Source organism: Astatotilapia calliptera, chromosome 17 (assembly GCF_900246225.1).
Source record: "Astatotilapia calliptera chromosome 17, fAstCal1.2, whole genome shotgun sequence".
NCBI classification, from domain to species: Eukaryota; Metazoa; Chordata; class Actinopteri; order Cichliformes; family Cichlidae; genus Astatotilapia; species Astatotilapia calliptera.
The window spans coordinates 18,046,329-18,059,666 of NC_039318.1; the positions used below are offsets into that span (position 1 = coordinate 18,046,329).

At 38.7% G+C, this 13,338-nt stretch overlaps 1 protein-coding gene across 1 annotated transcript in view; it reads right to left on the reverse strand.

Annotated features, from left to right (window-relative positions):
- Positions 1–13,338, reverse strand: part of LOC113008770 (thyrotropin-releasing hormone-degrading ectoenzyme) — a 276,012-nt gene that overhangs the window by 157,082 nt on the left and 105,592 nt on the right. The window contains exon 4 of the mRNA XM_026146492.1: positions 9,335–9,461. Within this exon, the coding sequence (XP_026002277.1) occupies positions 9,335–9,461 (127 nt within the window). The remainder of the gene's footprint in view (positions 1–9,334; positions 9,462–13,338) is intronic.

Below are 13,338 nucleotides of genomic sequence, written 5' to 3' on the forward strand. Positions count from 1 at the left end.
ACGTCATCCATTGTTGTTACTTGCCATGTTTGAAAAGTAACAATTAGCAACTTGGCCAAAAAAGTAAACATTTTCGTAATAAATACCACTCTTTTATAAAAGAAAACAAAAACTATGAAAAAGTAAGAAAGATTCCTTATATGGGAACTTTTTCTGTGTCTCAAATTCCATACTTTGGTATTTAAACTTCACATTATTGTGCATAATCTGCACTGTCAATACAGCTCCATGAAGTGCACATTAAGAATTCGGATGGTATATTTATAAAGATAAATAAGAATTCACACCCACATCTCTGACAACTGGTAAATATTTGTGAAATGCAGCAGCTAATGGCCTAAAGTGGAATTCCATACTTCGGATATCACACTTCTGTCAGTTTGAGCAGGTAAACAGAGTGAAGGGTTATGGGCATGCAAACTAAACAGACACATCTGTGTGCAGTACAGGAGTGTCAGCAGGGTGCACCATAAAAATGATGACCACAAAAAACATTAAAGATAAAAAAACAGAAATAACAACACAAACTTTTTTTTAACAACTATATTATTACTTTAGTCTTCTCCACAGCAGGAACTCAGCTAATCGGCCAACAAAAACACAAATACAAGCAAGAGAAGCACACAGACAAGTTATTCAACATCTTTGACAGTGCCCCCTGGTGACAATACACAGGTAGAACACATAGATGATGGTCTGCTCTAAGTAGGACAAACGCAAATGCAAGTCAATGGACAGTCTTTATAATTCAATAGACGGAAGTTTACAAACATTAGCATCCAAACTTAGAGAGGATTTTAAAAATTGGAAAGATGACAATCAATCCTAGAACTCAGATATATTTTGTAACGTAGCTCCAAGGAACTAACCATGGCCATTATACTGCAAAACTATATAATATTGACAAATGCAGCTGTGAGTGGACTGAAGCATCTTCTATAAGAATTGCCAGCTGGATGAATGTAAGGGTGTCAAGACTCTGTGACCTTTCTGAAGTAGCTATGCTTGAATTGTATTGGTTTTACACAGCTGGATTAAAATCTGCGCTAATGTCACCAATAATGTTACTTCTTTAGTTTCATTTGCCAGTCATTTGGCTCACCACACTTTGCAAAATACTTGGATCACCATTTTTTTTATCCTTTAAATGTACAGTTGTTTCTCCAATGATCACGTTTTCTACACCTACTTTAAAGCACAAACAGGAAACATAATTTTAGTAGTGTCTGATTTGTGCATAAAACTATGCTACCAACAGTGGACTGTATTAAAGTGATGCCATAGATTTTTGTGGAAACTTCCAGGAAATGCAAGGATGATTCCTGATATTTATCTGTGACTAAAACCATGGTCCAATCTAACCACAACCCAACAGCTCTGAGTTCCATGATGTCCATATACATTATATCCAGAATTTATCCAGCTAGTAAAGACACTGTTTGGGTTAATTATCATCCAACAGATACATTCTGTACTTTTTTAGCTGTAGATGTTGGAATATGTGAAGCAGAAGAAGAGCTGGACAGACAGACTGACATCTTAACGCTTGTCTCTAACAGGACAACTAGCCAAAATTATTCCTGCTATTACTCTGTTTTTATGGCCTGTCATCGGTCTGTGCAGAGCAGTTTTCCCTCTGTCCCTTTAAATTTGTATCTCAGCTCATCATTTCTCTCTCGCTCTCTCAGGGGAGCTTGATGCCCTGCATGACAACAGATGGAGCCCTGAGGCTTTGGGACCATGCACACACACACACACACACACACACACAGAAAGACAGAAAGATGGCAACAGTAGGACGGGGTTAGAGGCAAACTGTGGTAAAAACTGATGTCATCATCAGTATGAATGGACACATACTCCATGATTACGTGCTTATATGTAGATGAACGGGGGAACGCCCACAAAACTCCTTTTTAATGGAAGACTGCATTCAGTCGCTGCTGACACACACGCATTATGTCCCTCTCTCTCTCTCTCTCTCTCTCTCTCTCTCTCTCTCTCTCACACACACACAGACACACACACACACACACACACACACACACACACACACACACACACACACACACACACACACACACACACACATTTACTTTCATTCACATACAGGAAATATCTGACTCAATTTAAAACAGAAAGTCAAATCAAAGAGGAATTCACACAGAGGCTTTGCTCTCTTTGCACTCGTGTATTTACCACAGCTGACACTTGAGTTTGGATCTAATATGAGTTTTCAAAACTTCAAACCAGTGAACTGGGAGGACATCTGGGGATTTCTGGACTACTGTTTGGCACAGTAACACAACAGCCCTCGGGTGACTCTTCATCCGTATGAGAGTCTGACTGTTGTTCAGGATCACAGTGACAACACGCTAACCGGCTGAAACATATTTTCTCTATCAACTTCTATCCTGCACAACTAGGCATGATGGAAAATGTGGGTTTACTGTGGACTTAAGATAAGTTTTTAAAAATTCACAGTGTCTCAAACACAGATATGAGAGAACACTTCAGAAAAGAATCACTCTCGGGTCGGCTAAAATTCCAGTGTGAACATTGCTTAAATCTGAATCCCACCCATAATGCTCCTGGCTGGTACGGCAATCATAGTCAAGCCTCGCAAATGTTCCTCTAGGTGTACAAATCACTGTTTCAGAAATACTAGTCCTTATTAAAATTCATCAGCTAGACAAGTACGCACATAGGATACAGTCTCCATTGCATGATGTGTACTAATGGGAGTACTCAAATTAAGACACACTGTATGACTTTATCCGCACCGGATAATTTTTTCTGTACATGGTATTCCATCAGACAATTACTTAACTTCCAAGTTAAATTACAATTTTGCTTACAAGATCTCTGGTGCATCTTTTACTGTCATCATGCTGCAGTCACTGCTAGCCCAGGGGTCTCATGCTCCACCTATAAACTGCATCTTCCTTGGTTCTGACAGGGGAGCCTTTGTTTCACATCACTCCATATTTATCTTTCCCTTCATTAAATGTCCTCACTCTATTGTTGAATCCCTGTGAAAGCCATATGCTTTCAATATACATATATAATATACCCATGCAAGTGCCTTGAGGTGGACTGCAGTATCTGGAATTAACTTAATGCACATGCTACAATGCACATGATGCAGACTTATCTGCCTGTTTTGTTTTACATGCTACTCTTCATTACTCCTCATTACCTTCTACAGTTAGTTTCAATTACATCGTTACTGTCGTATGAAAACCTCATTTCTGTTACATTATATAAAAGATAAGACAGATTCGGGAGGCCAATAAAACCCGTTCCTCACAACCTGACATCAAAGAGGTTCAAGCTTTTAACCTGACACTTTTGTGCAGCCAGGTCTGGACCACAGGATGTGACATCACCTTTAACTCAGCATGGGGCAGCTCGTTAATGCTGCTAATATCACTGTAAAGGTCAGGGAGGGTGGAATTAAATGTCAGGCCTAATCTGAGGCGATGAAAACAAACAGGAAGCTTTGACTGAAAGTGAATTTCTAATGTGATGGATGAATGTAGACAGCAAGAAAGTGTCTGACATATACAATATGGAGCCTCAGTGATCACATTAGCTTGTTTGGGTGAAGAGAGGAAAAAAGAAATGTACCGCTGTAACACAACTAATTGATTCTAGCAGGTCAGAAGAATAAAACACAAACAATTATAAAGACACGAGAAGAAAAGAAGAAGGAGGATGAGATGAAATTTGACTGTTCTGAGAGGATTCATTAATCTGGGCAGGAAGAAGCATAGCAAATAGCACAGCTACATAGCAAATATGGCTGCACATATATACTGCTGCAGAAAGGCTGAAGGTTTTATAGGAGGAAAGCCCAGGACGCACAGACGAAAAAGGCTCATACTGCTATAAAGTTTCAACTGACTGATTCAGTCAGCTCATGTTTCTGGTAAAGCAGAGGAAAAATACTGACTAGCATTAAAATGCCAAGCAAAAATATTCAAATGTGTTGACATGACACTTGAAACACTTTAAAGTGGCATGCTTTGATTAAAAACAAGCTTCCAAGTCAATTATGCAAAGCATGACAGCTGTCCTCACTCTAAAAAAGAGAACTTTATTTTGGTATAAGCTTAGAATTACTTTGACTTTAGGAGTTAGTTTTTTGGATTTGTTTTTATAATGACTGGTGAGTGAAAGCACAGTACAGTGGTGAGCACTCACACATTTGGTTGTTTGCTGTATACCACACCACACCTTATGTGGGTATAGGCCTTCAACAAGTGCCACTGTCTAACCTTTATATTAGTTACTTCCTGTTTTACTTTGGTACTCATTTCTCCCTTATACTTTTTATTCAGTTTTACAGTGTGAGTGTAAAGGGTGCAGACAGGAAGACACAGACAGGATGTTGAAAAGAAGGTCAGTCAGTAACATAACAGCAAAGGAAAATCAAGCACAACATGAACCATGAATCAAACCATATTGTCAAAATAAAGATCAAAGCTTCATGTTATCCTTTAACTGAACATTTTATTTATCAAAGCACGCTGAAACATGAATCCATCTTGAAGGAAAAGCCCTCAGGAGACAGTTTGATAGTATGTTTAGTCAGATAATATCACTACAGACTAGTGATGGTGGACATATCTATATCATCTTTGCACTTAAAGTAAACTTTCTTTGCAATTTAGTGGATTTTGATTGGACTTTTTTTAATTCACACAGACATAAAGTCTTAATTTTAATATGACGGTGGACCGTTTATAGCAGCAGGGTTTGACAGCCCTCAGGCAGGTGTGTCTGAGGGTTGGAAACACAGGTAACTGAAGTGACACCATCATATCTGAGACAGCTGTGTCAGAAAGGGTATCAAGAGAAAGAAGTCAATTTCATAGCCAGACGTTTGTCTGACCAAGTGACAATATATAAAAATGAATGTACAGTTAATTCTAGGAAGCACACATATATTTAATTCCAAGTGTTTATAATTAAATTATTATGTTATCATTTATTATTTTTACCAAGACTATAGAACAATGCAGAGGCATTTGTGAGCACTACAGTGTTTCTTGGCAGTGATTAATACAATATGGTCTCTGTTACCCTTCACTCGACACATCTTTTTGGAATTAAAAAAAAAAACTGAATTAAGACAGAAAATCTCAAATGCAGCACAGCACCACTGGCTCCCACTACATTCTTATGAAAAAGTTAAAAATATTTTAAAGACAAACCCTGGCTCTCATTTGGAGCTCGCTTCACTTAATCCATAATGTCTGAATAAAATTTAAATCAGATTTAGAGCAATTTCCTTCTGAATGCAAATTGCAGAATTCTGCTGTGCCCACAGATAAGACATCTTATACACCACTGGAAAGCCTCCAGACCTTTTCTGAATTCTGGGCTGTATACTGAAGAGTTCTTTTATGCAAAACACACTGGACTGGAGGTCACATATTTGGCTGCCATCTCGCTGTGTGTCTCTGCTTCAATCTACCACTATCTGCATCTGGAACAAACTCATGGTTATTCAGTTTGCACTTGAGATGCAACACTTCATTTGCAACCCATGGACAATCTTTGGAGCAACATCCCTTTTCAAAACTTGCACACAAAACCTAAAATTTTCTGGACATTTCTAGCTACTAGTTCTTCTTTTCATTACTTTTGATCATTTTGTTTAATTTTACAATAAAAAACAACAACAACAACAACAACAACAAACAGACAAAGTGGCAGTGAGGAATCTAAAATTCAAACATAGATTTCTTTGATTTATTGCGCATCTGAGCTGACTCTTCATCTCCTCTCAGCATTTGAAAAATGGCTTGACAACACTTTAATTTTCATCTTTTAATAACATGAGCTATCATACATATGTTTTCAGCTTTTGCCACCACCTCCACGTTTATAGTTCTTCAACTAAAGGTTCAATTTGAATTCCATTAAGTTCCTCTTATCCAGCAATTATGACCACACTAGGTGTTAAAGTGGGCTGGAACGACCTGGAATGATGTTCCAACACCTTCAATTAATGCACAATTAAATCTGATAGGCAGATTAATGCATGATACTGCCAAGCCAGTTAATTTTTCATGTGTTGAAGCCTGGCATTACCTCCAGTTGATGGCATGGTAAGAGGTGCACTAAATCATTTTAAAAGGCAAGGACAGCCCAACAAGTATTGTTTTGTAGTTTTGGATATTTTTTTCTATTTGATCTAAACATAATGTGTTGCTTTATATTTAGCAAACATCTCAAAAGCTGAGGTATACTAATTTTGTGTGACTAAAATTTTGATGAATAGGCAGGTTTAGTAGTGTTCATTGCAGACTAAACTGGTTGGTTTACAGTATTGTGGTAAGGACTGCAGTAATGCACTATGCTGGACTGGTGCAGAGCAGGCTGTGATGTTCATGGTCAGTGTTAAGCTACATTAAAGGGTAGCAGACATCAAGTGGGGGTATTTTATCTTAACCCTTTAAGACCTACCATAGAACCAAGTCCGCCAGAGCTTATATTATATTTTTACATGCTGTGGAGCCATTTTTGGGAGCATTTCAAGTTGCTATACATCAATACAACCATTATAGCCCAGATTTTAATAATATGTATTCATTAAGTGCATAGTAATTACATAAATTGCAAAAAAGTGCAATAAACTACAAAAAAATTGAAAATCGTTTTTGATTTTTTAACATATATTTGTAGTTAGAGAAATTTAAGAGGCTTATCCCTCAAAACTGTAAATACAAAAAAGTTGCACAAAATAGTTTCCCACCACAGGAAATTTATTTTGAGTGTCTTCATAGTTTTATTTTTGAAATACACCAATTTTTATACACTGCAGGAAAAACGAAAATAAATATTATACTGCAAATTTGCAAAAAAGCAGCATATGCATCAAAATAAACTATTTCCAACAGTGCAATATGAGTCCTAAGCATCCCAGAAACGACACAGAAAGTCATAAAGTCAAAGATAACTTTTAAAAAGAGAAGTATAGGCCCTGAGGCCCTGATCGCAAAAAAGACTACATTTCCGCGAAAATGACGTCACTTCCGGTTTCGGCCAGGTAATGGCGGAAATGCAAAAGTTCGCGCTGACGTCTATTCCAACGTAGGAAGTGTTTTGAACAGCTGATCGGACCAGCAAAGCGTGTTTCTGGAATATTATGTTTTTGTTCCTGAAAGCGCTTTTTATGCAGTTTTTGCAAAGCTTTATGTGGAAGGAAACCGTGACCTAGGACAAGCTGATGGCACAATATGTAAGTACAACTCCTCCGGTTTCATATGCAAAAAAAATTTTTGCGCTAGCTTACGTGGTTGCAGTGCTACCGGGATTTAAAAATAGTTACGCATAACAGAGCGTTCCCGCTCCGATCGGCTCTAAAGGGTTAATTTCAGGAGCGGGACCACACCCACATCCATGCCCCATCTGCTCTTCAGTCTATATATGCCCCTTCACCAATACCTGCTTTTCATACCCCCCTCCCCCATCTTCTTTTCTTTTACATGTAAAAGTACATGGGGATCTGCCTGGCCCGGGAACTGCTGTCAGTCCCATCCGAGGCCTTCCCCAAACCGCAGCATCAGTCCACAGTCCATCACCCATTGTACAGCTCAACTGAGGGTGTGGTCCCAGCTAGCGAATTTATCTTTAAACTGATGATGCAATTTGATTTACTCACAGAACACACAGACCTCTAAAAAGTTTTACACACAGGATGCATTAAGTTTTTGTCACTATTTTGTGCATTAAAAATGCAGCTGTTTACACTGACCTGTAGTTCGTGCTCTAGTACTGAATATACAATGATATAGAAATAGTTAATTAATACTTCATTACCTCCGATACACAGCTAGAGACTGCTCTGGATTAATCGGCTCTCTGAAATGATCTGTTTGCCTCCTCAGATGTGGTCCCAACTGCCAATACAGCTTCAAATCTGGGCTCAAACCATGAAATACTCCGTCCTGCTGTCTTCTCTTTGTGAAACCAGAATCTCAGTTTTTCAGTCTCGGGTTGCAAAAACGTGACGTGTGTGTATATACATTAAAAAAATCCTGAACTTTGTGTTGTTTTTTTTCTCCTAACACTTCCAGTGTGTAAAAGTCTTTATACTAAGTTTATGCTGTATAGAAATCCTGATAGCTTCTGTAATGTCTGGTTATATCTTTTTATATTCGACTAGCTAACAAACACATGGCAACTAATCAGAGCTACTCTCAATGTTAGGATGCCACTTCAACCCCTGAGTAATTTATACAGAAAAACTACAAAACGTTGACTTTTAAGTGACTCAAAAAAACTACAACAAGAAGACTGCTACCACTTCACCTTCTTCCAACTTTAGCTTTATCTTCAGTTCCATTATGTGCTGATTTCATTGAAGTCATTAAGTCATCTTACCACCTCATTCAAAACTTCTTTCAAACTTGTTTCAACTTCAGGTTCAGCTTCAGTTACATTATTCCACTCATTTAGCTGTTAGCAATCTAAACACGGAGGACAAAACAGTGTTAATCAATTAAAAAAAAATAATAAAAATAATTGTCATGCAAGCTGATAGAAGTCCTTTCACTGCCACTTACAGCTTGCATTTTAAACACTGTAGTTTAGTTTCATGTCTGAGCTGCAGTGCATCAAGGTCAGCTGTCACTGCCATACAAATCCATTCAGAAGCTTCAAAGAATTAACTACAGGGCATTTAAACTATTTTATGTCTGTAGTGAGGCAATCACATTTTTTACACTTTTACTGTAATTCAACCAGTTATACAACAGAGTCTAAAAATATAAAGGATGAAGGGACAAAGTTGGCATTGAACTTCAGTACTTTGAAATCTTACTCTGATGCGTGTAAAGACAAACCCTTTTCTCCTTTAATAAAAATACCCTCTGACTGTGCTTAATGTCTACAACTGCCATGAATTGGCTGAGGTTCAATTCCCAGACCTATTCTCTTTGTAGCCCCCAACACACAAAAGGAAAAGGAGGACAGTGTGCTTTCTTTGCCCCATATGAGTAAAAATTGATGAGCCTAACAGTAATTGTACAAAGGACAAAGAGTTGGCTGACTTCCCTAAAATGAGACACCCAGGAAGTGGAAGCTGTTTTTCCTTTCCTAATTTGGATCGGCAGAGGGATGGTAAGTACACAGTGTGGTTTTTATTTAATGAAAGCTGACAGGAAATCAGACTTCAGGAGAACAAAGTATTTCGTCCCAACTTTACTTCATCTCCACACAGTCAGAGAGCTGCGGTGCACACTGAGCAGATCCTGGCAAGACAATGAAGGAGACGAGCCCACATAACGTCAGAGGAAGGACAGCACGTCAGCAGCCTTACCTAGTTTAGGCAGAGAGTACTGGACTTTGAAGTAGTCCTGATAAAATCCGAGGAGCCTCTTAGTAATGTGGAGGGCGTAGTCCCCTGCTCCGCTCAAAATGGCATCTGGCCGAGCATAGAGACGGATCTGAAGACAAATACAGAGGAAGAAATGGAATTAAGCTGATTTTAATTGAGATGGATCTAAAAACAGATACAGAGAAAGGAAATTGGAATTAGTGTATGCTCAGCTCTACAGAGAACAAAATGAAATTAAGCCACTTTTTTTCAAATCTATACAGAAAAGGAAATTAAATTTGACAGATACAAACAGGAGAACGCTGCGTGTATATTAAACTCTTCAGGGGAAATAATACAATCAGAGAGAGTTTAAGTTTATATCTGCAGAAAGGAAAAATTATATTTGAGAGATGTTTTCTTCGAAATTTGCGAAAAAACAAATGGAATCAGGTCCGTGTTAGGTGGGTCACATCTACAGACAAAATAAGTGAATCAGGTCGACTTCATATTCTGCTCTCCAGACAGAACAATGGAGTCTGGTTGATTTGGTTCAAATATAAAACAAGAAAAAAATTGATTTACAGCTGTGAGCAAGAATATCGACTGTAGATGGAAGCAAAAAAAAATACAAGAATGTTAAATGTTCTGCTTCAGGTGGATTCCAGTATTTCACACAGTCTAATGATCAGTGTGGGCTCATTATTGGACAGGGGTTGGAGCAGCTGCATCATTTATTTATAAAGGACAGTTCACCCTAAATCAAATTTACATATTTTTCTATGGACATTTAGCAATATTTATTCATTCAGACTGTTTACTCAAGCCCCCCGCATTTCTTTATATTTTGTGTCCAGGGAGCCAGACATTTTGCAACTTTTAAAGTGCTCCTGAGTAAGAGTTCTGCAGGCTTTTTGGTCTTTTTTTTCCGACATTTTTATAGGAAAGCAGGCATTAAAAAAGGAATGAACCAGTGTTGTGTCTGCACTTAACAGAAAATTGATTAAAGATTGAATTTTAAGTTGCATATGTAGTTTGTTATTAATAGCCTGTCACATAAACAAAAACATAAAAAAATATCCCCATTTCTTTAGCTGAATTGATGACAAATGCCAAAGATTACACAGTTTGAGTGGAGTAAAATAGTAATTTTATACCAGCAAAGTAATCCTCACTGGTAAGCCTGAATGGGCTATTAGCCAAAAAATCCCTATCCTTCGGTGCAAAATAGGGAAAACTGGACAAGTGGAGAACAAAAGTAACAACCCCCTTTGCTAGGAAAAATTCAGCAAAGACCTGACATGGGACCCCAGAGTGGCATCTGGACTTGAACCATGGCCACACTGGAACTGAACTTAAGATGAAGGTCAGCAGGTCTTAGCTGGTGGTCAAAACTAATAGAATTATAAATGCAGTGGTCAGGCTGCTGACCTCTGAACCACTGCAGGATGACATGCTGACAAAGTGTGTGTGAGAGACACTCCAACTCATCACTGTTGCTGGGATTAAAATGATCATCTGCTCTTTTGAAAGTGAATCTATTGTTTGGTGAAGATGGCAATTTGTACTTGAGAAGAGGTTCTTTTTTTGTGCCTCACAGCTCCTGACAAGCTGTGGGTAAAAGCAAAATCACAGCTCTTTCCCTGTAGAGCTGTGACAGCAGCTTCACTTCTGTCTTTTTTTTACCCCCTTTAACATTGCACACCTTCACCAAAACACAGTGTAACATATTGACTGACTTCTAATGAAATCCATTTTAATTCATGCAGTATGGACTCGAACACTTGTATGCTCATCTGTACACAAATCCAAAGTGGGCCATGGGGCATTACGAGATCTAGGTTGAAGTGCTGAGTTTCTCAGTGCTTTGGCTTCACTCATTTAAGTATTACTTGCCCTTATACATCAATCAGCATAACATTATGACCAACTGGCTATTATTGTTGGTCTCCCGTTTGCTGCCAAAACAGCTCTGACCAATTGAGGCATGGACTCCACTAGATTGCTGAAGATGTGCAGTGGTATCTGCACCAATATGTTAGCAACAGATCCTTTAAGACCTATGAGTTGCAAGATGGGGCCTCCATAAATCAGACGTGTTGGTCCAGCTCATCCCAAATGCTAGACTGGACTGAGACGAAGTTGGAGTTGGAGGCTCATGATTGTGCTCCTCGAACCATTGCTGAACCATTTTTGCTTTGTGGCAGGGCGCATTATTCCTGTTCTATCAAAGGGTGTACATGGTCTTCAACAGTGCTTAGGTAGGTAGTACATGTTAAAGTAACATCCACATGGATGGCACAACTCAAGTTTTCATAGCAGAAGACTGCCCAAAGAATCACATTGCCTCCGCCAGCTTGCCTTCTCTTCTGATGCTGTTGTGTCAGAACAAGCATTACATTTTTCAACAGTTTGAGCTACAGCAGGTCATCTGTTGGGTCAAACCACACAGGCCAGTCTTCACTCCCCCACATGCATCAGTGAGCCTTGGCTACTATGACTCTGTTGCTGGTTCACCACTGTTCCTTCCTTGGACTGCTTGGCAGATGCTGACAAGAGCTGCACACTTGCTCAAATCCTTACATTTGCCTACATTTACTGCATTTAACACTTCTTCTAACATAAAATGCTTATTTGCTCTCTAATATATCCCACCCAGGAACATGATGAAGAGAGGATCTGTGTTAACCTGCCAGTGGTCATTGAAATGTTATGTCTGTTTAAATTCAAGTTTAATGTCAAAGTTAATCCCAGCAGTTTGACATGATCCTAAATTTTAAGGTTAACTATAGATAAAAAGTCTGGCTTTATCCTGAAGAAAAAATATATTTGAATCCAAATTTTACTGCAATTGATTCAAAAGTTCTTGATTACTTTTAAACTACAACTATATCCAAGCCACAACTGTGAACCTTGTGGTGGTGCCACCAGAAAAGTTGGTGTGCAATCCTCCCATCAGTACAGTATCTTAAATGTTTAGCTTTTTAAAAAGACTAGGCTAAATGTCATAATCAAATCATCTGACAGACCATCCTACAGGCTACAAGCCTCCGTGAAGCCAACCAGAAGAAGGACAGGGGTTTCAAATAATGCTGCATTGTGGTTTTTAGTATTTCAGCCACCATCAAACAGAAGTTCAGGTGCACTGAAGTTCAGTGTAATTATTTACACACATTACCAATCACACTGACCAACACATTAGGAGTCTGTGTCCGACTGTGAAGGAAAAATAAAAACAGATTTTGCTCTTTTTTTAATCTGACTTTGATGCCAACTTAGTGTTTGTTAGTGTGCTGTCAGTCTGCTGCCCTCTTGTGATTCTGAAGCTCAGTCAAAAATGTTTCACTTCAATGACTCCCAATGGACTCTTTAAACTAAAGTGATTCTTTCAAGCTCACAGACAGACAGACAGACATCTGCTCCATCTGAGTCAATTTTCATTAAAAAAAAAAAGCAATTTGGCAGGCCTGCAAAAGAAAATTAGCTTCTGCTGCCGCTTTATTCAGTAGGCATCCGGTGTTTGAGGTCAGCTGGTCTAATCTCCTGATGCAGCTTTCATACTGAAACAGCCAAGCTCTGTTTGCAGCAGCCACCATCACTTTATTACACAAAACACTGAATTATGAGGCTCAGTCTCATCGGTGGTGAGTCTAAAGTCTGTTTTTGTCTGTGACAGGTGCAGGTGGAGAAATCTCTGTGTGCAAGAGAAAAGGCTGAAAATGTGTGGTCCCTTGGGCGACACTGCATTAAAAACAGAGATGATTCTGTCATGGAAATCGATGCATGGGTTCAGGAGCACTTCCAGAAATCACTGTCTGTCAACACAACTCATCGTCCCATGCACTGACGCAGGTAAAAGCTCCATCATGCAAAGAAGATTCTGTCTCTTTAAGGTTCCTTTCCCTCCGAATGAACCCTCTGATCGAATTGAACCGTCTAGGCAATAAAATACATGGCCGTTTAATTTAATTTTTTCAATCATTCTTTGCTTAAAACTCCTTAAACTC